This window comes from Hyposmocoma kahamanoa, unplaced genomic scaffold (genome assembly GCF_003589595.1).
Source record: "Hyposmocoma kahamanoa isolate Upper Pololo Valley unplaced genomic scaffold, ASM358959v1 92, whole genome shotgun sequence".
NCBI classification, from domain to species: Eukaryota; Metazoa; Arthropoda; class Insecta; order Lepidoptera; family Cosmopterigidae; genus Hyposmocoma; species Hyposmocoma kahamanoa.
In genome coordinates this window covers 7,562,306-7,586,717 of record NW_020654748.1, presented here as the reverse complement: position 1 = coordinate 7,586,717, position 24,412 = coordinate 7,562,306, and the positions used below count along the sequence as shown (strand labels likewise).

The window sequence follows — 24,412 nt, the reverse complement described above, 5'->3', positions numbered from 1 at the left end:
GTCGCTCGCTGTCAAACTGTGCACTTGTATAGTATTGCAATTCTGCTACTTTTGTTAAAAACTAGTATAATAGCTATTACAAATACCTGTAAATATTCTTAAATATCGTTGGTGTAACTCAAGTTATCCTGACCGACCAAACCAAGTCAGATAGATGACAAAATATTTTTTAGGGCAACATTTCTAGAAATGTCAAAGTCAATTGCAAAAGCAATCGCTGTCTTTTTTAATCTGTGGACAAGCGGGACTCTTGCCTGCGCACTTTTATCTGCTCTAATTTTATAAAATTTAACACAAAAATGGGTGTGCAACCTGAAATTCAAGCAGAAGCTACTTCTTTAGTGCACCAGTTTCTCTTAAACGTTGATAAGTCGCTAGCACAAGAGTTTTTAAAGAAAACAAAAGCGGTAAGTAACATCTTCGCTAACCAAAGACCACGTGTGGGTTGGGATAACACGTGTTGGTTTTTACTGCGGCAATGTGATGATTTCTGTAAGTTTATGTTGATGAAATACAAAAGCCTATGATCTGCGAAACTAGCTGGCTTCAATTGCTAATGTTTCGGTGATAATTTTTTATCAGAAATAAATAAATTTTGAATCAGAACGAAAGCAACTACAAATTCGACGGTTCGCCGTAATTTTACATACATTTATTTGATCACTACCTCGGAGTTAATTATAAGAAAGTCACGAAATAAGTTGGTTATTTATGTTAAACATGTACACGTATTTTCAGAAACCTCGTCCAAAAAATCTGCCTTCTCTCGTGGATATCATCCAGCAAGTCAAGAAACTGAGTAAGCCTGCACAGAAGGCTTGTGAAAGGTATCAACAAAGGGAGCAACTTCCATTCATTATCATTAAGTTTATTGTACCTTTACAGGGTATAATTTCATTTAGATTTTACTCTCTAACCTACTTTTATTCCCTGAACATTACTAACATGAGCCTTTTTAAGGTGAGGGTGCATGCTCCATCGTCAACCTCATTGTCACTTTCCATCAGGTGAGATGGGAGGTCGAATGTGCACTTTTTCTATTGTATAAATTTAATATAATATATAAATTATGTGAAATATATACAATATATATGATTATAATTTAATATATAAATTTAAAAAAGGTATTTTACCATTTTTAAATAGCTCTGATGACTCTAGTGAGAATGAAGCACCAAAAAAGGCTGCACCACAGCTGAACGGCAAGCTAACAGCAGCCAAAAAGAAGCAAGACTCCTCTGATGACAGCTCTTCAGAAGATGATAAAAAGCCAACAAAGGTATTACTTTTTTTCTGTTTTTTTGGTCTGTGCTTAACCTGATGCGATGCATGACGTGTGTGTATATATATTGAATATAATAAACCGTGTACTTATAAAATGATGTAAAATGTGTTATTGACTTTCTGTGATATTAAAAATATCTTTCGTCACTACCTCTGAACAAGCCATAGATTTTATTTCTATAGTTTATGTACTCTATAAAATAAATAAAATGGATTCACTAAATATTGCAGGCGGCTCCAAAGCCAATTACTAGACCTACACCTGTGAAAAAAGCAGCAGAATCCTCGGATGACAGTAGTGACAGTGAAGATAATGCAACTTCAAAACCTACAAAACAGCCAGTGAAACCACAATCTGCCAAAGTGGCACCAAAAGTAATAGCAAAGAAACAAGAATCCTCTGATAGTGAGGAGGACAGCAGCGATGAAGATGCAAAACCAGCGCAAAAACAACCACCAAAATCTATTCAAAAGCCAACACCAGCCAGAAAGCAGGAATCTTCAAGTGATTCTGACAGCAGCGACAATGAGCCTAAAAAAGCAACGCCTAAACCTCAACAGAAACCTGCAGCTAAACCAACACTGAAAAAACGGGACACTTCAACAGATGATGACAGTAGTGATGAGGAGCCCAAGGTAGGTGCTAAACCTACACCCACAAAGACTACACCAGTTAAGCCAATGGCAGGCAAGAAGCAAGAGTCATCAGATGAAAGTGATAGTGATGAACAACAAAAACCAAAAGTTGCTGCCAAATCTGCAAAACCTGCTCCAAAAACCCAACCTCTGACAAAGAAACAAGAATCATCAACTGATGATGAAAGTAGTGATGATGGAGCTAAAATGAAAAATGCTAAACTGATACCTACTCCTGCTAAAGCTATTGCCAAGCCAAAAGTTCAAAAGAAGCAAGAGTCTTCAGATGACAGTGATGATTCTGAAGATGAAAAGCCTAAACTCCCAGCCAAACCTCAACCTGCTAAGGCTGCTCCTAAATCAACTCCTAAAAAGCAGGAATCCTCATCAGACTCTGATAGCAGTGATGAGGAACAAACTAAACCTGTGCAGAAACCAACTCCCAAACCTGCAGCTAAAGCAGCTCCCAAACTTACCCCAAAAAAACAAGAATCCTCTGATGACAGTGATTCGTCAGAAGAGGATGCTCCTAAAAAACCTGTTCAGAAAACTGTGACACCTTCAAAACCACTCACTAAGCCTCCTGTAAAGAAGGATTCATCATCATCAGATGATAGCAGTGAAGACGAAAAGCCAAAAGTAACTCAGAAGACACCTGCTAAACCGCAACCAAAACCTGCAGCTAAGAAAGCTGACTCTTCTGATGAGAGTGACAGTAGTGATGCAGATCCTAAACCAGCTCAAAAAGCTATACCTGCTAAACCACAACCTAAAGCTCGGAAACAGGATTCTTCAGATGAAGACAGTGACTCTGAAGATGATGGACCAAAGAAGACACCAGTAAAACCAACTCCTGCCAAAACGGCCGACTCTTCTGAAGACAGTGACGATGATGATGATGGCCCACCTGCAGCTAAAATTGCTAAGAAACCCCAAGATAATTCATTCCAACAGGTGAATTCACAAATCTTATTACAACTACCATGTTGGTGTAAGAGGTTCATTGTGAGAAATTATTATTTACTTATTGTGTGTATTGTTTCAGAATGGATTTAAAGCTGGGAAGAAAAGGAAAGCTTCGGAATCTGATGGAACTCCTCAAGCTAAGAAACCTTACAGCAATTTTGTAAAGGTTACTATACATATTAATATTTTGTTACCTATTTGATGAATTTACGACATTTTTCAATCTTTTATTCTTAGTATATCATTATTTAGCATGTTTTAGTCATTTAAATTACCATATTTATACTGAAAAGTTCACAATGTCCAATGAATTCTAGGAGACAAACCATTCATCAACACCAAATGAGAAAAATGAACCAAACAATAAAGCAGTCCCATTCAAGAGAGTTGACCCCAATAAAGTGGATGTTGATCCTAGGCTAAAGGATAATTCTTTTGACGCAAAGGTAAATGCCCCAAAGTTTGAGAAACCAAGGCGACTCCATGTCATGACTAGTAACAAAATCTATTTTCAATCAGAACTGATATGCCTGGTGCCTTAGTAAAATTTTGGGCATTTACTATTTTACTTACAGTCCTTACATAGGGTTGTCTTGGTTTTTATTAAGCTCTTCCTTTCTTTACTTAGGAGGGCCAAAATGCCGATGATGATGGGGAAGACGAGACTGATGGCAATAGGTCTGGCAACTGGCAAGGAGGTGGTTTCAGGGGGAGGGGTGGTTTCAATGATAGACGTGGTGGATTCAATGATAGAGGCCGTGGTGGATTCAGAGGGCGTGGGGGGTTCAATGATAGGGGAGGGCGCGGGGGAAGGGGAGGCCGCGGAGGATTCGGGGGCGAAAGGGGAGGCCGCGGAGGATTCGGGGGCGAAAGGGGAGGACGTGGTGGACGAGGGGGCTTCGACCGAGGCCGTGGCGGTAGAGGGGGCAACCGGGGTGGACATGGTGACAGGCACTCGTGGGGCGGAGACCGGGGAGGGTTCAACAAAAGAGGAGGATTTAATGACCGAAAAAGTTTTGAGGGAGGAGATAATTCTCAAAACAAGAAAATAGTATTTGATTAAATAGGTAAGTTTTGTATTGGCACTAGGGTGAAAAAACAACTTAAATCACAGTAAAGGTACTTTTCCACCGGCTAGGCGACACGAGGATTGAAATTTGCATGGCAAAATTTCAATTCTCTTCTGGCTCACCTTCGATGTATTGACGAGAATGGGCGAGGCAAGAATTGAAATATTTGTTGATGTAAAATTGAACCGTCGTGTTGCCTATTTAGAGTATAAGGGCGCGTTCAAATTAGCGGCGGTTAAAAGCGCTGCATCCGTGCGGCGACTGCGCGAAAATCGCGATGCTGAAGTGCGACCAAATTTTTAGTGATGTTTTATTTTTCGACTCAGTTACACGATGGATTCTGACGAAGAAACATTACTTTTACTTATTTCTTTGGACACACACTTCACACATAGGGTATTAAAAATTATTCACCTACTATGTTTTTTCCAGTTGTAGTTCCAGTTTCAAAATTGTCAATAAATTTTAGACATAAATTTTCCCGTGCCTTTTTTAAACCAGTCGATTGGAGTAACTGCAGGAACTGCTGTCCCTTATTGCGTTCTACAAATTCTTTCATTCAATTTTCATCCATCGTGGTTAATTTGAAAAATTAACATAATTATACACCTCACTAACAGTGACTACAATCGACCTGCGCCCTTAGGGCGCGTCCAAATTAGTTGCTTTGTTTGCGTTGCTACTTTCATACTTTTTGTTGAAGCGCTGCAACCGCACGCTCACGCTCACGCTCGGTTGCAGTCACGGTTAATGAGGTGTAGTTAACCACGATGGATAAAAATCGAATTGAAGAATTTATAGAGAATGTAAAACAACAGCCTGCAATATGGGACAGCAGTTCCGATTTCAATCGACTGAATAAAAAAAGTCCATTGGAAAATTTATGTCTAAAATTTATTAACAATTTTGAAACTGAAACTACAACTGAATAAAACATAGTAAGTGAGTAATTTTTAATACCTATATATAAAGTGTGTGCCCCAAGAACTAGGTAAAAGTAATGTTTCTTCGTCATAATCCATCGCGTAACTGAGTCGAAAGATAAAACATCACTAAAAATTTGGTCGCACTTCAGCAGCGCCACAGTTGCGCGGCCGCCGCGCAGTTGCAGCGCTTCTTTCTGACAGCGACTAAGTTGAACGCACCCTTATACTGTACAACGGAACCACAATTTCATTTCATCATTTTTAATGTTAATCGCGAGATTGAGAATTTGAGAAATTGAGATTTAAAGTAAGATGGCTGATCTGATTCTTCTGCCCTTAACATATTAATAATAATAATAATCGGGACATGTTACTACAGCCGTGTGTTTATCGCTGGACAAACTGAACAGCTCTGAATGTTACAACCACAGCGCGAAGACTTGATGGCTCGGGCGATCTATTAATGGTAATTTTTGGTGGAAATAGGCCGGCGAGATTCTCGTCTCGCCTCGCCGGTAGAAAACCAGCTTAAGATCATAGTTAAATAAATACACTGAATGTAAATGTTTCATTGCATATATTTATTGAAATTATATTCTTTAGAGCGGAGCCCGCGGGTCTTGGGGAGAGCGAGCGAATCAAGACTTAAGACACACTCGTGGCAAGTCATTCAAACATGAGAAAACGAAGAAGAAGAGAGGCTCGTATCGCGGTGGCGCCATCGACACTGGCGTCCACTCCATCAAGTTCGAGGATTGAAGTTAACTGTCACGCATATTATATATACATACGTTTTGGAGTAAAATAACGACGTTTACTTATATGTTAAACAGTTAAACCCGATGCATTTATTAATCGCATTTCTTAATGTGTCACTCCAAAGTAAGGACTTATGTTGTGGTATACGTTTTAATCTCCTCTTAATATTGCACTACTACTGTTTGAATATCCCGCCCATTTTTTGTTTCACCTCAACTCAAATGTATTGGGTTTAACTTAGATTTTTCTATAGATAAATATTATTTAAGTTTAGTAACTCAATTTTATTTAGGTATTACCTCTGCACTTTTGATTTAATTTTTCAGTGACTCCAATTATTTAGCTTTTTAAATTTTTACTTATTATGTAAATAATTGATAAGTCATTAATTAGTTTAAAATGTAATGTGATTTATGTCGCCCTCGTTTGTAAATAAGCCCCGATAAGTGAATGATGTATTTTTGTTCTTTCGGAATATAAGTAATTTGTTTTTGTTTAGTTATATAAGACCGCCTTTTAATTATTATATTTAGTGATATTAAGTAACGAAGGTTGGTGTTTTAATTTTGACGATAAATAACATAGACTGCGTTCACAATTCTAGAATCCTTAGGCTCAATTTATATTGCGGCAGAACGGAATGGAAACGAATTTTTGTAACAGTATTATTTATACAAAGCATAATGAACTTTATTCCTGCTAAGTGCATTCCCGTACTGCTCCAATCTAGGCACTTGTCATAATGAGAATGTATACATATAATGTAAATTTACAATTTATTTGACATGCCGTCATAGTTACGTTATATTTTGTTTTGACATCAATAAGTTCTTAAGGATTTTAACAACAACAGTATACTTATTACTAACCAACATTTTAACTAGAAAACACGACAACAGAAAAGTCTAATCGTTTCTTTTTTTCTTTTTTTTTTTTATTCGGTTCACAAAACTGGATACAACTCTTAAATCAAATACAACAGATTGGTTAACATTATAAGGCGAGAAGAGTGTGTCCTTCTAGATGTGAACACAGCGTTTCGTATTTAAAACAAAGTGCTTAAACAAAATATAGTAAATTAAGATTTACATATCTGCTATTCATGAATAATAGGAAACAAACAACTAAAATTCATCGCGCAGTCACTATATAATACATTTTCTTGTTGAGTTTCTAGCTGAGACCACAGAACAAGAGAATATGTCAAAATCATATCTGATAGCATTATAATAAGAACACGTGCGATACACTGGACTGTGTTGACCAAGGTTGGTTCTGCAAGTAGGGAGTGCGAAAGTTTTACGATTGATTAGGCGACTTCCGGGACGAGGTACAGATAGATACAAGCACTCGAGTATATCAGGAGCGTCGATGAAACCATGAATAATCTTGAATTTTCGGCGCTTTTGCAATGAGGAAATATTAAAATAAGAGAGACGTGACTCATGTGAAAATAACTGCTTACATTTAAAATTATTATACGTTAGATGATAGAGGAAACGTTTTTGTACACGTTCAATCCTATATGAATGAACCTGGTAACCTGGGTTCCAGACAGTGGAATAGTATTCTAATATGCTACGTATTAAACTGTTATAAATTAAAATAGATATTGCTGGTTCTTTAAAAATTTTCATTTGTCTAGACACAAAACCCGTTAACCATGAAGCTTTACCGATAATAGAGTCATAATGATTTCTAAATCTTAGGGTGGCATCTAGGACAACACCCAAATCCCGAACACTGGTAACCTCCGTTAAGGGCGTATGGTCGATAAAATAAGTGACAATTGATGGTTTTTGACGCCTTGTAAATTTGATGTGGTAACATTTATTTGTATTTAGGACCATTCCGTTATCACAACACCATCAATGCACTCTGTTAAGATCATCTTGAAGCAGCTGGGCGTCATTGGGTGAGTTGACAGCTCTGTATAGCTTTAAATCGTCAGCATACATTTTAAATTTCGAACTCAATGAAAAAGCAATATTGTTAACGAACATTAGGAAAAATAGTGGACCCAGATTAGAGCCCTGTGGCACACCGGATGGCACCAAACGCAGTTCAGATTTAAAATCAGAAACTGCCACCAACTGAGATCTACTGTGTATGTAAGATTCGCACCATCTTAGTAGCGATCCGTGAATTCCCATCGGTTCCATCTTGTACAGAAGAATATCATGATGCACCAGATCAAACGCCTTTCTGAAATCGGTGTCAATCGAATGCACCTCACCGCCCCCATCCAAAACATTCGATATATCCGATACAAATGACACCAAGTTTGATGAAGTTGATTTATGTGGCAAAAATCCGTGCTGGTTGGCATCAATCATGGTTTTAACATGAGAGTAATTTTTTTTTGTATGAGCGATTCTAGAATTTTGCCAACTGTTGATAAAATTAAGATTGGTCTGTAGTTGGCTATATCTTCCAAACGACCCGTTTTGTGTATAGGCGTAATGTGTGCTATTTTCCATCTACCACGGAAAACACCAAGTTGCAAGGACTTATCGTAGATTATGCAAAGTGGTCTGTACAGAACTTCAGCACAGCTTCAAAGAAAGCGTGGCGGTATCATATCAGGTCCTGGCCCTTTGTCACCATCAAGACAATTAAGACACTTGAGTACTTCATCTTCAGAAACTATTACATTACCGAGAGAAAAACTGTGTTGGTAGGCACTGATTTTATATTTACTTAAATCTGGTGGATTGTGAATGCCATAAATAGATTGAAAATGTTTTGAAAAAAGGTTACATATACTTTGACCACCCGTGGCAGAAGAGTTACCCAGAAACATTTTGTGAGGTATGGTGGACGCATTGGACTTACGATATTTAGAAAACTTCCAGAAATACTTCGGATTCAGTTGTAAGTGTTCCAAAGCTTTTTGTTTGAAAGCTTTGTAACATTCTTTTATCATATTGTCTCTGCTTGGAGCATCTGATAAGGCCGGGGGTCATCCACGGTTTTAATGCGAATTTAGAACGACTTTCAAAGATCTGGGAGGTGTTTCGTTTTGTAATGTCTAAAACAATACCCATAAAAGTTTGAAACCGCATCCTCTACAGAATATTTGTTTAAAACCGTCGTCCATTCGGTACTGCTTAATTCTTTGACGATTTCGTCGTAGTCAACATTATTTACAAAACGCTTTATATTTCTTGTGTTGCGTCTTTTAAGAGAGATACCTGTTGCAACTAGAAGATGGTCCGTACACGTGACATCAGATCGACATACAACTCCAATAGCGGGATGCCCTGACGTAACGTGCACATGATCCAGACAAGAATTTGCTCTAGTGGGTTTGTTGATAGTGGGAATTAAGTCTAGTTCGGCAAGTAAACACAGGTATCTACTGCTTGCTTCCAGATGTGCATTGCCACTGTCAGAAAGGATGTTAATATTTATGTCGCCTGCAATTATAGGACACGGAGAGGGCTTGTTATATATCTCTTGCTACTGATCTCCTAAAGAAAAATGTTAAAGTTTGTGGCAGTGTATTTAATTTTCGTCGCGTTAAGTCAAAAGACATCATTGATTAAATGTATACATGTTAAAAAAACTGAAGATCTCTAGGGCATATATATTTTTCCCAATTTGATGAACTACAGTAAGGTTATTCCTTTATTCAAAAGCGGTAGTAATTGATCCTTGTAACTATGGACCCATTTCAATTCTACCAACTTTAAGTACAATATTCGAAAAGGTTATGTTGACTCAACTACTCTGCCCTCCTTGTCTCCTCTTATACTTTCGAAAAGTCATATTTTTATTATTTTAGTTTTGTTGGGTACCTATGATCATAATTTTTATTTCTATGACAATGCATTTGTAAATTATATTTTAGTAAGTAGGTACTTAAAATCTCCAAAAACTTATGACTAGTGAACCTGGAGAAGCCTTTACTACGCATAACTAACATAAATGAAGCAAATGTGATATTTATGACTAGTAACATCGTAGTATGATATATATATATATATATGCTTACATAGGGCGCACTATGAGTTTCGGGAACTAGCCACTTACATAAACAATATTTAAAAAGTAATTACAACATTTGAAAATTTAACTCGTGAAAATTTTTGTAGTATGATTTTCTACGACTTTAAGTGTAATGTAACAGCTCAACGGAGTTTCGCTCGGCTTCAAACTGCTTTGGTGATGAAGCACTATGCAAGATGACTATTGATAGCTGGTTTGCAGAATTCAAACGCGATCGTGTGAATCTCAGTGACGAATTTCGTGATGGTCGCCCGTCCACTGCTGTGAACAACAAAAACATCGATTCTGTACGTACGTATGATCAAAACAGACAGGCATGTGACATATTATGAGATTCGGGCATCTTTAGGCACAAGCATGAGTCATATACAATCAATACTACACAAACGTCAAATTTGGTGTGGGACATAGTAACAGGTGAAGAAACATGGATTTATAGTTACGATCCCAAAACAAAGCAGCAATCGAGCGTATGGGTCTTTCGAGATGAGCCAAAAACAACCAAAGTGGCGCGCGTGCAAAGTGCCACTAATTGGATGATTGCTTCTTTTTTATTAAAACTGACAGGTGGCTACTGTTGCTTTGGAGAATCGTTGTACCGTGAATAGTGATTGGTACACGACCATTTGTTTGCCGGAAGTTATTGACATGATGATTGATGATTTTCTATATTCGGGCATTAGAGGCAAGAGCTTTGAAGTAATGGATTCCTTTCTTTCTACACTAATATCCCTTGGTTCTAATTTAACGGCAACTTCTGGGAATTCTTGTAACTTTATTATCTTAGTCTGCAAGAAATCTAGAGTTTGGAATTCTTGGTTATAATAACTACTTTTATACTATTTTAATTAGTAATGTCCTCTCACAACCCGTACTACCACTATATCCTTTAAATATATTCGCGACTCGTACCTATTTTCGTAGCTTGTGTTGTAATGCATAATCATGAAAGTAAAAGAAATGTGATACATCCACGACTTTCACGAAATTTTTTTGTATTCGTAGACCGAGCACACTCCACGAAATTAAAAAAGTCGTACACCTTGTCCATCTTCTTCAAACTAAGTCTTCAAAGCCAGTTCTGCCTGGTGGTGGAAAGAGTCGGCGGAAATAAAGGTGTGACCTGGTTCAAAATACTTAAGGGTAATTGATTGGGTTGCAATTAAATTACTATTAACAATCTGAACTAAAAATGTAAACAATGTCCAGTTCTTATTTTGCGCCGCGCAGTTATCCAGTCACAAAGTGACATTTTCAGAATCTCTTTTATTTACAAAGAAGGCCCGAAAAGCAGAAACTATGTCTTCCTGGTTCCTACCGGATATAGTTTCATTCCAAATGGCCGCAAAAGGTACATGCAGGGAGCATGTCTAATATATTCGTTGCGCTAATAATTTATATTGTTTGTTTTATCTTATGTCCTTTCAATGTCGTTGTTCTAATTAGTTAAGACTTTTGTTGTTTCTCCTAGTTCAAGTTTTTAGCGTTCTATATATTTTTTTGTCTTCGTATTTTTGTAGTTATTTGTAATTTTTTCCGGTTCAATTATTTGCCACGTATTTTTCGCGTTTCTATTCTTCTATTCCGTAAATTGTTTTCTTTTTACCCCTTTTTGCATTATGCTAAATTCGTATGTGCTGTTTTGGCCTCTTATTTAGTTATTTGTTGTTTTGTTTTACTACCGCTCAGCGACGTAGGTTTCACATTTTCACCATCAGAACTGCTACTTTCGTTATAATCGGCATCAGGAATATAATTTTGACCTTTAACACTGCCATCTGAATCATTGAACGCATCAAATTTCTTTGAATCACCATTTTCACTATCGGAAACTAATATTTCATCACAAAAAAGTACCTACGTTAGGATTTTGCGGGATGACAAAAAAATCTTTATGTACTGATTGTTTTAGTTTTGATAGGTTACAATTTTGAATAAATCTAAACGTACGTTTTTGTTTATTGTTGCGTACGCAAAGCTAAAAGTATTTGATGTCACTAGCTATAACCATCATAAGTGGCAAATACGTTAATTGTACTTAGTATTTTCTTTTATACTACCGATGTGTTCCAAAGCGTAACCATCGTATTTGATTTTTTGGTACCTAATTAATGTTGCGTACGTATTGCTACAAAAATTTGATGTCACTAGTTATAATCATCGTAAGTGATAAATACGTTAGTTATGCTTAGTATTTTATTTTAGTTACGTCGTGGTTCCTAAACATAAGTATCACAATAGATTTTGCGATGTTTATTGTTAGTAAAACCAGAAAGAAATGTCTATAACCTTGATTATGCTTAACAATAAAACTGAAACTAAATAAGATACTATAAAACCGCTTATAAGGGGTTGTACATCTCGATATGTTATGTATTTCGCGAAAAGTGTCGATTAATTGTTTCGGACGGATGTCGAACGGAGATCGAGAGTCTTTAAGTCTTAAGTGTAAAGCTTAACGTGCTCTTGACCCTGTACGTGGCCGAACGGTTGCCGCGAAACACAAAAACGAATTTTTTTAAACATTTTATGTGGTAACATTGCAGGTTGCAGGTTTTATGTGGGATTCGCTCTGGGCCTTTTGGAGGGAAAATTGTTGTTTTTATTTTGACTTTCAATTATTTTGTGAAATGTAGTTTAAAGTGGAATAGGATAGTGCTATTGTGCCTTAATCGAAGATTAAAACGCGAAATTATACGAATCTCGAACTAAAATACCCGTATCGGCCCGTTCTAAGGAATCCCGAGTCAATCCAAACACGCCGCCTCAAATTGCCTATCCTCTTTGTGGTGGCCATATTTACAGAAATATAATTAAACGTTTATGTTTTCGGCTGAAGTTCTTTGTTTCCATGGCCAGCAATAAATTTAAAAAAAACCAGGTTTTATGTCAAAGCAAACTACCAAAACAACTTCCTAACCTCAATGCGATTCCCAAATTAAATATATGTGATTAATTTTGTTAATTTCCTGAAACGAATTTAGTTTTATAATGCTATCACGTGTATTAAAACCAATGGCAGCTATTAACACTAGAACATACAAAAATTTTGGACACAAGAGGCAACCAGAAGCTTTAGTAACAGTATTGTGGCAGGGTTTTCTTACATTTACCTTTATCGGAATAGGAATTGAATGGAAAAGGTAAGTTAATACCTTACGATCGCCGTGGTCAAGTAACTTACACACACTCACACTCTGAGGTCTCGGGTTCGATTCCCGGCGGGATCAATGCGGAAAAAACTAACTTTTCTATATTGTTGGGTCTGGGTGCTTGTGATACCGTCCTTGTTTCCGATTTCCATAACACAAGTGCTTTAGTTAATTAGGGATTAGAGCAACATATGTGATTTTGTTGTCTAATGTTTAATTTTTCAAAACAAATTTTTCAATAACTCTTCAAAGTGCTATCCTCGTTTAATTTTCCTGTTACATTTTATTTGGACAAAATGGTAGCAATTGGCTAATTTTACCAAACCTGCAATCTTTGTATTTTCCTTTCTAAAGTGTAAAGTTACTTGTCAATTTGTCAATAAAAATTATTGTTACAATACAACAAGTTTCTTATATCAATTCCCTTTTATCATCAAAATTTGTGATTATACATATAACTAGCAATAACATATTGATGCCTTACTTTCTCAAACTCGTATCTAACAAAGAGTGATTGATCAGGAGATGGCAAACTTTCTATTTATTTTAAATTTATTACCAAGGGTGTTAATTTGGATGCTTTACTTTAAGAATAGGTTAAAGTTAGTGTGTAAATATGAAGGAAATGTGATATGAAATCTACTGCAAAATTTGTATATACAATCCATTTTTTGCATTTCAGTAACGTTCTGCTTTTAGATACGAGATTAAAAAAGTAAGGTGACAATATTATAATTTGCAGGTATCTTATTTAACTAATTAATTTTTAATTTAACCACTGATCTCTCACTAGCAAGTGTCAGTAGCAAATATCCCTCAGATCTTTGTGATTTAAGGCTCTGAGTAGCAATGCAAATGCTATGGACATGCGTGTTGCTTAACACTAGCCACATCACTTGTTCGGTCTGTTTTTCGGTATCTCATATAAAGACCTATATGCATTGTATATGTTCTCCATAAGATAAGCCATCTGTTCTGCAACATCAAAATTCAAAATTTAATACATAAGCACTCTCTGATCCAGTACTCCCACAATACTAACCCACAAAAATCTGTAATAGCACTAAGTGGGAAACCTGGCAAAAATGTAAAAGTGTACCACGTCGTGAGTTTGGGTGTAGTTTGTGGTTGTCTATGTATGTGTCCATGGGACCCGCAATACAGGATTTCCTTAGTGTGAGGCTATCAGTGTGTGCGCGTTATTATTATTATTAGTTAATTTCATTAGAATAGAATTAAATCATTTATTCTGTTCTCTTCATTTCATTCCTATTATTCATCATAAATACTATTCTAGAAAATATTTAATCAATTTTGTTCTATCATAATTACTTTAAATCCCTGATACATATTAAATTTAAAACTTTTGTTTAAGGATTGCAAAGATATTTTTCGGTGATGAGCATGGGGTGGAACAAGGACCCTGGGATGCGGAAATTCCCGCCCCTACAAAGAACAGCCCTGATCCTGTAAAAACAAATCCTGGTTCTGTAGAGAATAGTACCCAACAGGTTTGAAATGCATTGTGTATTAAAGTTGTGGTAGTCACATAGAATGGTAATTGTTGAATTGTTTAATACTTGCTTTAGGTAGGCCAGGAGCCCAATGCGACTGATATGTCAGTTGATCAAAAATCAGAGAAGAAAGAGAAATCCTTCATTAGGCAAAAGTAACATTATATTCTTTGCTAATTTGCTTGTATTATAAACTGAATGTTATTAGAGTCTTTATGTGTCACAATATTTTTTTTAATAAAGGCTGTTTGTTGACATATAAACAAAGGAGCAATGAAATTAATTATTGAGCAACTGGATCTTACTAATTCTGTCGGTGTAATCAGATCTAAGCTAATAGGTGCTAATGATACTTGAGTTTGAAGAATGGTGCCATCATAACGAGTTTATTCCAGTGTAGACAGTAATTCAATTTTAACAGCAGACGGACTTAATTTTTAATTTGAGTCGTCACATTTCATATACCCCATTATGGTCATGGTGGGTATGTTGTAATGAGATATTACATAGCGTAATGAACTGTAATAAATAATTATCACTAATTACAGGTTTCTTACAATACGGTATAATTTCATTTTATTTTCCTGATGTAAGAAACCTGTAATTACTGATGTGATAATCTTTTAGTGAATAACCATGAAAGTTTTGAAAATAATCAAATTTATGTTAATTGTGTAAGGCGCCGCGTAAACATGTGTTTTGTGTTGGTTACAATCAACCGGCAATTAAAAGCGAACATAAATTACGACTACAAATTGCGGTTGCAGCAACCGGCGATGTGTCGATTTCGTCTCAATTATATATATAATATTCGCTTCTTAGGTATACTTGCCGGTTGCTTGTATCCCACACAAGACACGTTTACAACTCGCTAATGAGTACTCGCCTTTACGTACAAACTAGATATGAGCCAAGAAAAAGGTCGCGCATCTTTCAGAGTATTTTGGCGCATTCTCGAGAATTCTCGCATCCCTTGTCGTACCTATCTAATTTGTACGTATGTAACGTAATTGACATAGAATATTAAACTATGTACTAAAAAATAGCTCCCATTTCTTTCCGCGGTAATGTAAGTTAAGCTACTCACACTCCCTATTCAGTGTCTTATTTAGGTAGATGCCACACGGGCGTTGCGTCGCACAGAGTGGGCCCAAATGGATAAAACTTGGATGTAGTAATAACTTATGGAGTATCTAGCTAATTTTTTTTATATGATTCTGAATTTCTTGAAAAGTTGATAGTTTCGGAGAATTTTTTTTTTTCAATATGGAGAAATATACATTTTATTTTTTATCTCAAAAAATACGAAAATGTAATGTGCGTGGGTTACTTACAGTATAGTTCCAATCATTTTCTATATAGAAAAAAATAATAAGTTTGCATATACTTGCGGCGTTATAAGTAAAGGTGCAACAAAATTGCTAACTGTTTTATGTACTTTTTTAACAAAATACATGAGCTAACTAAACTAAAGAAAAGACTAAAGAAAAAAATATTTTTAGTGTAATTTAGAGTGTTATACCAATAATATGAAAGTTAAGTAGAAACTAGTATATTGTGTTAATAAATAAATAACAAATCTAAAATGTTGACTCCTCTTCACTCGTAAAGCCGTAAGTACCTGCAGATGGATTCTTTTTTTCTTGATAGAGAATGATTGGACCTATACAAATAAACCACACACATTACATTTTTCTACATTTTGAGATAAAAAATAAAATGTTTATTTCTCCAAACAAAAAAACTAAAAGTTTTTTCTCTGAAACAATCAACTTTTCAAGAAATTACATAAGCATAAAAGTTATCAGGAATGTTATTATTTATCATATGAAAAAAATCAGCTCCGTATTCCTAAAATTGTTCCCAAGATTAAATAATAATTGATAATTCTTGGACATAGGAATAACTTGTGCTAGCTAATTTTTTTTTATGTGATAGTTAATAACATTTCTAATAATTTTTATTCTTATTTAATTTCATTTTATTTTTTATCTCTTAATGTAGGAAAATTTAATGAGTGTGGTTTATTTATTGTATAGGCCCAATCATTTTCTATAAAGAAAAAAAATAATCCAACTGCAGGTACTTGCGGCTTTACGAGTAAAAAGGTGTCAAAATTTTTTAACACAATATACTAGTATATTGTGTTTCTACTTAACTTTTGTGTTATTGTTATAACACTCTCTAAATTACACTAAAATTAATTTTTCTTTAGTCGAAGTTATTTTGAGATAAAAAATAAAATGTATATTTCTCCATACAAAAAAATGGTTATTTTGTTTCTCTGAAACTTATCAACTTTTCTAGAAATTATACAAGAATAAAAGTTGTTAGGAAGGTCATTATCTTTCACATAAAAAAATTATCTCGGTACTCCACAAGTTATTCCTATATCCAAGAATTGTCAATTTGAGCCCACTGTACGTCGTCGCAACGGCGTTGCACTACATTTAGATGAGAACGGTATACCACAAAGTGCGTTGAAGCAGCGCGCAGTGACGGAATGCGAGCGCAACGTACAAGGGGCCAGAGACGAAGCGAGGAGGGGTGTTGCGGTGCGACGACGCAACAACGACGCAACGCCCGTGCGGCATCGCTCTTGGAGACCAATACACAACGTTGTTGTATTCAAATATGTCACAGTAGTTTTCGGGGATTGCCGAGTTCACCGACATAATTTCGCCGCCCTGAGCAAGTTTTCTTAATTTATTTCACGGTACTAGAAAGTCGAGGTTTTGTCACTTGACACCAACTTGACACTTATTTGTTTAAACAAGTTATTAGATTTTTTTATATAATTATTCAACTCTTGTTGTACATACTTACCTTTAAGAATAAAACAATATAATAAAATAAAATATTTTATTTAAGCCGACATATTCCTATACGTTATATATGCTAATCGCAATAAAGTAACTCTAAATAAATAGGTCTTAACATAAAAGTTATTATTTTAATGTAAAAGTTATGAACAGTAAATAAAAAGTGTTGAAAAATTACAAATCGTATCATAATCATTCATTTCATTTCAGTTTACATAACACAATACAAGTGTTTGATAAAAATTCCAAATAGACAAAAATACTTTTAATGTACCCAGTTGGTGCACCAAACATTTCTTTTTAATTTCAGCCCCATAATAACTTGTAATCATTACTAACTACTGTTTTTGTTAGTAATAGTGTACGGCAACATTCCGGAAGCTGTATACAAAGCCTTGCATTAAAATTAGAGGAAAATGTGAAATATCACAATATTGCGAGCAGCTTGTAGTTGGTAATGTTAAGCACCAAATTGTTAATCAGAAATTATTATCGGTACACAGACAGCAGATTAATTAATTACGTGACCCTGAAACTAATTATTTACATCTTCTTACATGGTACAAAGAAACGAAGTCAACACTGATTAAAAATTTCCAAAAAAAGATTATATTTTATTTCATATTTATTTTTATAAATTCATTGACTAGTTTTATATGTATACACATTTACTATAAAATAATTTTTATAATTTTGATTAAATAACATTTTATTCATTTCTTATTACCATGACAGTTGTGCTTAATGTACTGATACACAAGATTATATACAATTAATAAGAAACATAAAATCGCGGCGTGGTAATGAATTGGCATATTATAAATAGCACTAATAACTCCCGGTTGTTTTTCTTTGACACTGTTTATTGTGGATTTCCTTCTGATTACATCTTCTTGAAGAGAAGTTCCCGAATTTGTAATAACAGGTTTAGTGCGGTTAACACTGGTTCTTTCACCAATTTGTTGACTTGCCAAATCAATCGGAGTATTTGTGGAACTTGTTTCGTAAAAATACCTTTTCTCCTCAAACAATTCGCTTCTTTGGGTTCCTGCAGTTTCCAATTTAGTCTCCCCAGCACCCAAGACTGGTGTGAATCGCCCTTTATTATCCCCCGTGGAACAAGCATTCAAACTCTCTTGCAAGTAATTGTCTATCTTAGTCAATTGTTCGGAAACAAAGACGTTAGCTAGTGGACTAGGAGCTCTTTTGCCGGGCTCGCTAATACTCAGAGTGTCGAAACTTCTCTCCCTTATATTCTGTTGACCAGATTCAAATTTGTTTTCTTTATATAAAGAGCTTACAATTTTATAACTTTGTAAATCTTCGAAATTATCTTTGATGTACTCAACAGTAGGTTTTACTACGTTAGTCTGAACTTGCACGAACTGCGATGGGGTTAATAAACGCGGAGTGTCTAACTCAGGGGGAATCGGAGTAAACTTGACTTTAATGACGTCCTCATTTGTTATGGTTTCGGTTTTCACAAGATCATCTACGAAGTCCTTGTTTCCGTTCAAGCCCGTGCTCTCGTACACGCTAGGTTCGTCAGTAACGTCGTGGCGTGTGGAGCTGTGAACTCTGTCTATGGTCACTTTGCTCAATAGTTTACCGTCAGCGCTTCTAATATCGGAAAACAACCCTCCATCTAAGTGGAGAGGCGTTTCCAATTTCCTCGTTCTTTGTGGTGAGGAATGTGTGGGCCCGGTTGGAGGCATGTTGAGAAATGGAGAAACCGGGCGGAAAGTAGAAGTCGAATAAACAGTGTCAGAGTTGTATATTATCTGATGGTGGGGACAACTAGCGGGCGTGAGACTTGCAGAAAGGTCGACCTCCCTTTGCGAAGAAGCTCTGTCCTTCGAGGTTTTTCTTGCACACCTGAAAATTAAATTCAATGATCTTTGATGCTGGTTAGCTCTTTTGTCGAATTTAAATATAAGTTATTTTAAACGTGTTTTAAACTAGATTCTACTTTAAAATTTTTTCAAGTCTCAACGTTTCCGGGCTGACCGTTTTGGAAGAAAAAAATATTAACATTAATGAGCTTAAACACTGGATATCTTCCAAAAAAGACAGCCATTAACCAAAACACACAAACCTTTATTGCTGTTATTGCATATACGTACTTACAATAAATATAATAATATCACAGATAAAATAGCCAAAACATGTCTACTCAAAATGTTTATCATTATATAATAAATAATCAATCACGCAAACATAAATTCAGTCTTACATTATGTCTTACATAAAAATAAAGCATTTCAAACAGCAGCGGTTTGGGACAATCATGTACAAAAACTTCCTGTATCTTAGGGAGTTTCATTTGGAATATAATATTAAACGTATTACGAAATGTTAATAACTTAAGAGTCACACTTTCTGAGGGACACACACACAACATATTGTTAATAAAGGGAAATTTAACACAGTGTGGCAGCGTATGAGGAGCTTTGTACTACCTAATACGTGAGTAGGTAACACCTTACCTACTCCATAAAATAATAAACATTATATTTTTATATGTGTGGCCAATTGAGAACTTAAAGCGACACTGGAAAAAACATGATGCTGATGAATTAACTGAAAGAACATTATTTTGCAAGTCGGTTATACGATGAAAAAATGTTAAGGAAGACGTTACCAATGCAAATCGAATTTGTGTAGTCTCAAATTGTGGTTATGTTATAAGGGACAATGACAAGACATATGTAATCGTAAAATGTATAAAGATATCAAGCCGTTTAATCAATCATCCTATTCGATTTGTTTTGACCATTTTATACCGTACAAATATTAACCAATTATTATCTACTTTTTCAATATTAATAAAGACAAACAAATTGCTAGATTTTTCTTTGTATCTTTTATATATGATAATTTTGATAATGTTACAGTTATTTTCAAATATATGAATGTGTATGTGTGTATTTAGTAGGGCTCGCATCATACGCACCGTGCAGTTGAAGCACTGACTGTGGTAGTTATTGTTGAGCGCCTCGACCCACCTGTCGCCCGCCTCCACGGGGAACCCGCAGGCGAAACATTTCGTTGTAAACAGCTCATTCCAGTCTGAAAATATTTATTGCATTGTACCATTGACCTACATTGTACAAATTATTTGTCATGAGTCATATTTATTTTTTTCGTCACTTAAAACTGAAATTGATGATAATTAAAGGCGAGGCGACTGAAGGCCTTGTAGACAAAAGAGTATAAAGTTGTGATAATTACCTGCTTCACAATAAGGCAGACCATCTTCTAAGAAGAAGGGATTGTTACCAAACAGCTTTCCACAATATACGCAGTTGAAACACTCTGGATGGAAGTGCTTTCCGATAGCATTTAAACAATCCTGAAATTCAAAAGTGCTCCTTTAGTAATCTAATCTGTCAAAATTCCTCTAATTTATGAGGTCAAATGACGGAAATTGATACTAACGCCTTTAATCTTGGCATGGCATTTATCGCAACCTGGGGCGATATATTGTTCGAAGCAGTACTCGCAGTAGAGTAGTCCGTTTTCTTCAACGAATCCGATGTCTTGTAGGGGACGCCTGCACGATGGAGTGGTACAGATGAAGTGCTCCGGGCACCAGATACGGCCAAGAGCCGTTATGAAGGGGCCCCTGTTCATCACAAAATCGATTAAGAAATATTTTTTATTATTTGAACTAATTCGCAATAGATTTCTGTAGAAAAATGTATAGAAAATCAAATCTTTGTTATTATGTTAATGAAATAAACTGAAAACACTCGTGCAAACTCTACAGATTCATGCTTAAAACTTTGAACTTACATTTAATTGATTTGTAATATCAAATACTAATATGTTACCTCGTTATAGCTTTGTCACATTTGTGGCAAATGGGATAGTTTCCTTCCGCTACATCGACAAATGTCATTGTTGATTTAGGACGAGCGATAAGGCATGAATCTCTTCGGCCATCATCATTTTTGTCCACTTTTTTCTGGCGATGTTTGACAGCTACTTCTGACTCGGAATCGTTATGGACTTCTTTCTCATTTTGTATATCTTTTCCAAAACCCTTATCTCGTTCTTGGATCAAATTTGAAGTACCATTGCTTCTAAAAGTGTATAATGAATTGTCAAGTAAGTTGGCAGGTGGTCCTTGTTTGTTTCCGTCTTCTTCATCTTTTGAGATATTGTTCCCATTTTCTATTTTAATATCTTTTTCAAACATGCTTGGCTTTTTCAACGTATTTGTTTTTGATAACATATTATTACGGGAATCATTTGCCTTGTTAACGTTTTTTGTTTGTGCATTAGAACCGTTATTTGCTTCTATTTTTTCAAAAAAATTTCTTTTTTTCAGTGTATTTGAGCAATTTATATCGATTTTTTTATCGGGCTTATAATCCGGGATATAATGGATATTCATACCGTCTGAGGAAGCCTTTTCTAATCCATTTTCCTTTCGGAATGTATTAGTGTAACTGTCATCATTTTTTTCTCTATTCGAATCATCGCTGCTTGAATAACCGCTACTATTATAGGGTTTTTCTTTATTTATCGTCGAGTGTATTTGCATGTCAGGTACTAAATTATGATTCAGATTATTGGGTGCAAAGTCAGTTTGTTTCATTGTGTTAGCATTTATAGACGTGGTTACGATCGGTGTGCTGTGAACGTCGTACGTTGGTATTGGAGAAGTGGGTAACGGCGGTGGAAGTGGTATAGACGAATTCCCGTTTGTAAAGTTAACACCGGCAGGATGTTTGCTTATTATTGTGTCTTTGATTTTGTCTCCAATACTTTGAATGCTGTCCATGGCATTGTAACCTCTCTCGAAGTTTTTGTGTAGCGGTCGTCTTAAAGTATTTTCTCGACTGCTCTCACCAGACGACAAACTATCAGAATTCAAGGGATGCTTCGTGACGACCGTATCTTGAATTTTTTCCGCCATCGACTGTATGTTGTCCGCCGGTTTGATTTTCCTTTGTATGCCTATCTCATATCCGTTTAAAGCTGTCTTCGCCATTTTTCGGATTAATCTCTCTTCAGCTGGACTCTTGAATTTTGGTTTATTCGAACTGCTCGAGAGCTGAGTTTCGTTAGCTGTTAGAAAATCAAAACACTCAAATGAACACAAGTTAAAAGCATGTTAATATGTTCGACAGTCATCATACCTGTAAAGCTGTACCTGGGAAAGATGTTACAAATGTTTAAGGGGTTATTTACGTCTCTTTCCACAAATTTCGCCTATATTTTATTTTGTCTCTAGTTTATTTTGTACATGCCACACGCACAAACAAATCAACATCGTAAACTCTATTTTGTTATCGAATCACCTAATATTTCCATTGCAGGAAGCGCAAAGAGGCACACGAGAGCCCGGCAGTGCAGCTTTATTCAAAATACCCCTTCCGCGTTTTGGAGCCGAGGACACACCAAATGTTTTGCCACGACCGGCAGCCCCTACACCGGAACCTGTTGATGGGGTAGGATCACACACTGGAACTTGGTTAGCACCAGAAGTCGAAGGGTTGTCTACTAATCTACTAGCGGAGGCAATGTTGTCATTAGCTACGTTAATAGAGCTCTGCTGGGAAGTTGGCATACTCATGATAGGAGGTGGAAAAACTTGCTTAGCATTGACGTGAGTTTGAATATTATTAGATTCATTCTGGTGAAATGCAGTTGATGACAACGAACCCCCTTTTCTAATTTCTATAACTTTAGCTGATTGAGTTGATTCAAATTCTTCAAAAGTCTTTCTTGTGGTTTGTACTACGGTATTTCCATACTCTGACATACTCTGTGATTGCATTTGCCTTTGGCCATAATTTTGATTAATCATTGAATCTTCTTGTAATCTCATGTCTCCCTTGTTATGAGTTTCACTTTTGAATCCTACATTAGAATGTCTCTGTTCCTGTATCATTGGAAATTGATTGTGCGACCAATTTTTTATGCCGCAAGCGTCAGAATCAGTTTGAAATACCTTTTGGCCCATTTCGTGTTCTTTTCTCAGATTCTCTGTTGCTTTTGTCAAAAGTGAATGCGCGACTTGGCGTTGCGGTGTAGCTTCTTTAATTCTAGGTGCTTGAGCTTTTAATGGATTCGGTGGAGGTCCTTGGGCTGGTGAACGTGACCTAGGCTTTGGTGTTGGGGACCGGCTAGCTTCACGACTTGATACATCATACAAGTTTGTTTCGGGAGCTGTGTGTTCTACTGAAACTAGATTCATTTGATAATATGGTATTATAGGCGCAGGCTTATTAATTAAGCTTGGAGTGGTAGGTCGACTTCGAGCAGGGGACATTCTTAAAATATTTTCATCTGTTACAGGTTGGAAAGTCATAGTAATTGGTGTAGAATCTTTATGAAACTGTACTGCAGGCTGCTGCACCGCAGTTTTGATTTGTGGAATTTTAGAGGTTTGTTTTTCTTGCGACATAGTATATCCGGGTTCACATTTCGGTTCTTGAGATTTGCCTCTTAGTTTAGGGGCATCGGTACTCGGAGTGACGGGACGTTGCGGTATGGCTGGAGCATTACATATTTCTGGCGTGATACCTCTTTGTGAAGGCAACTTATCAAAATTCTTTTGGTAAGGTGGAATTTTGTCTGGTTTGTTCAAACCAGATTTCGATCTTACGGAAGTTGAGGATAACGATTCTTTTTGATCCAACTGTTCAAAATAGCTTTGTGCCATTTTAACAGAAGAGTATCCTTGAGTATTTATACTACTAGTCGTTACAGTGGATTGTTGCATTGTTTTTGTTTCAGACACCATTGTTTCGTGTTGTGATCGGAACTTTTCAAAACTGGTTTTCATATCATCACTTATTGGGGGAAGGTTAGCAAGCATACTGAACTCTTCCGGTTGTGGAGGTGGGAAGACCTGCCTTGCGACTGGCCTAAATGCAGATACTTCAGACGAAGATTGAAGTTTGCATGTGTTTTGCATTGCAGAAAATTCGGAAACGACATCAGTCATCTGTGTTGATGTCTGTGTTGCAATAGGACGCACAATTTCTGACAATGCAGTCTGCATTTGCACTGTTGACGTCGCGGTATAGTGACTAGACTGACTTGACTCATTGGTTATATTCAAAGGCAATGGACTATAAGGTCGATCAGGAGCAATAGTAAGAGCCTCTTTTAAAGAACCTCGCTCAATGAAGGCTGTGCTTACCGGCGTGAAAGGTCTATCGGGAACAGTCCTTAAAGCCTCGACCAAAGGTGAAGCTGCCTCATCTCGTGGAACCTTAGGTTCTATGGTTATTTTGAAATCTGGTGGTATATAAG

General features: G+C 36.1%; 3 protein-coding genes across 9 annotated transcripts in view; 2 read left to right on the top strand and 1 right to left on the bottom strand.

Moving 5' to 3' along the window:
• The first annotated feature begins 236 nt into the window (after window positions 1-236).
• Window positions 237-6,248, top strand: LOC113236449 (nucleolar protein dao-5-like). Of its 2 annotated transcripts, none has more exons than XM_026472518.1 (7): window positions 237-407; window positions 739-827; window positions 1,147-1,279; window positions 1,516-2,874; window positions 2,966-3,052; window positions 3,515-3,953; window positions 5,486-5,613. In XM_026472518.1, exons 1-6 carry the CDS (start codon window positions 300-302, stop codon window positions 3,947-3,949), a joined length of 2,211 nt encoding a protein of 736 aa, XP_026328303.1. In that variant the 5' UTR covers window positions 237-299; the 3' UTR covers window positions 3,950-3,953; window positions 5,486-5,613. The 2 variants fall into 2 exon arrangements, with proteins under 2 accessions (XP_026328303.1, XP_026328304.1); XM_026472519.1 differs by lacking the exon at window positions 3,515-3,953 and adding an exon at window positions 3,204-3,332 and having other exon boundaries at window positions 239-407; window positions 5,486-6,248.
• A 6,342-nt stretch (window positions 6,249-12,590) lies between these two features.
• Window positions 12,591-15,435, top strand: LOC113236865. 2 transcript variants are annotated; one of them, XM_026473079.1, is made up of 4 exons: window positions 12,591-12,795; window positions 14,180-14,315; window positions 14,394-14,507; window positions 14,577-14,612. In XM_026473079.1, exons 1-3 carry the CDS (start codon window positions 12,644-12,646, stop codon window positions 14,475-14,477), a joined length of 372 nt encoding a protein of 123 aa, XP_026328864.1. In that variant the 5' UTR covers window positions 12,591-12,643; the 3' UTR covers window positions 14,478-14,507; window positions 14,577-14,612. The 2 variants fall into 2 exon arrangements, with proteins under 2 accessions (XP_026328864.1, XP_026328863.1); XM_026473078.1 differs by having other exon boundaries at window positions 14,394-15,435.
• A 1,874-nt stretch (window positions 15,436-17,309) lies between these two features.
• LOC113236799 (PDZ and LIM domain protein Zasp) overlaps window positions 17,310-24,412 on the bottom strand; it is a 36,416-nt gene continuing 29,313 nt past the window's right edge. The window contains exons 11-15 of one of the 5 annotated variants that reach the window (XM_026472984.1): window positions 20,974-22,216; window positions 20,579-20,765; window positions 20,372-20,492; window positions 20,146-20,209; window positions 17,310-19,015 (exon numbers count right to left, since the gene is read on the bottom strand). In XM_026472984.1, coding sequence (XP_026328769.1) covers window positions 17,854-19,015; window positions 20,146-20,209; window positions 20,372-20,492; window positions 20,579-20,765; window positions 20,974-22,216 — 2,777 coding nt within the window. In that variant the 3' untranslated portion in view covers window positions 17,310-17,853. Of the gene's footprint in view, window positions 19,016-20,093; window positions 20,210-20,371; window positions 20,493-20,578; window positions 20,766-20,973; window positions 22,217-22,449; window positions 22,589-24,412 lie in introns of all 5 variants that reach the window. The other 4 variants (XM_026472986.1, XM_026472987.1, XM_026472985.1 and 1 more) reach the window with 4 other exon arrangements.

Excerpts from the sequence above, each read along its gene's own strand:
- LOC113236865 (XM_026473078.1), top strand. The coding sequence starts at position 12,644 with ATGCTATCACGTGTATTAAAACCAATGGCAGCTATTAACACTAGAACA. Across the intron at positions 12,796-14,179 it reads ATAGGAATTGAATGGAAAAG|GATTGCAAAGATATTTTTCG; the intron begins GTAAGTTAATAC and ends CTTTTGTTTAAG. Across the intron at positions 14,316-14,393 it reads TAGAGAATAGTACCCAACAG|GTAGGCCAGGAGCCCAATGC; the intron begins GTTTGAAATGCA and ends TACTTGCTTTAG.
- LOC113236449 (XM_026472518.1), top strand. The coding sequence starts at position 300 with ATGGGTGTGCAACCTGAAATTCAAGCAGAAGCTACTTCTTTAGTGCAC. Across the intron at positions 828-1,146 it reads GCACAGAAGGCTTGTGAAAG|CTCTGATGACTCTAGTGAGA; the intron begins GTATCAACAAAG and ends ATTTTTAAATAG. Across the intron at positions 1,280-1,515 it reads ATGATAAAAAGCCAACAAAG|GCGGCTCCAAAGCCAATTAC; the intron begins GTATTACTTTTT and ends TAAATATTGCAG.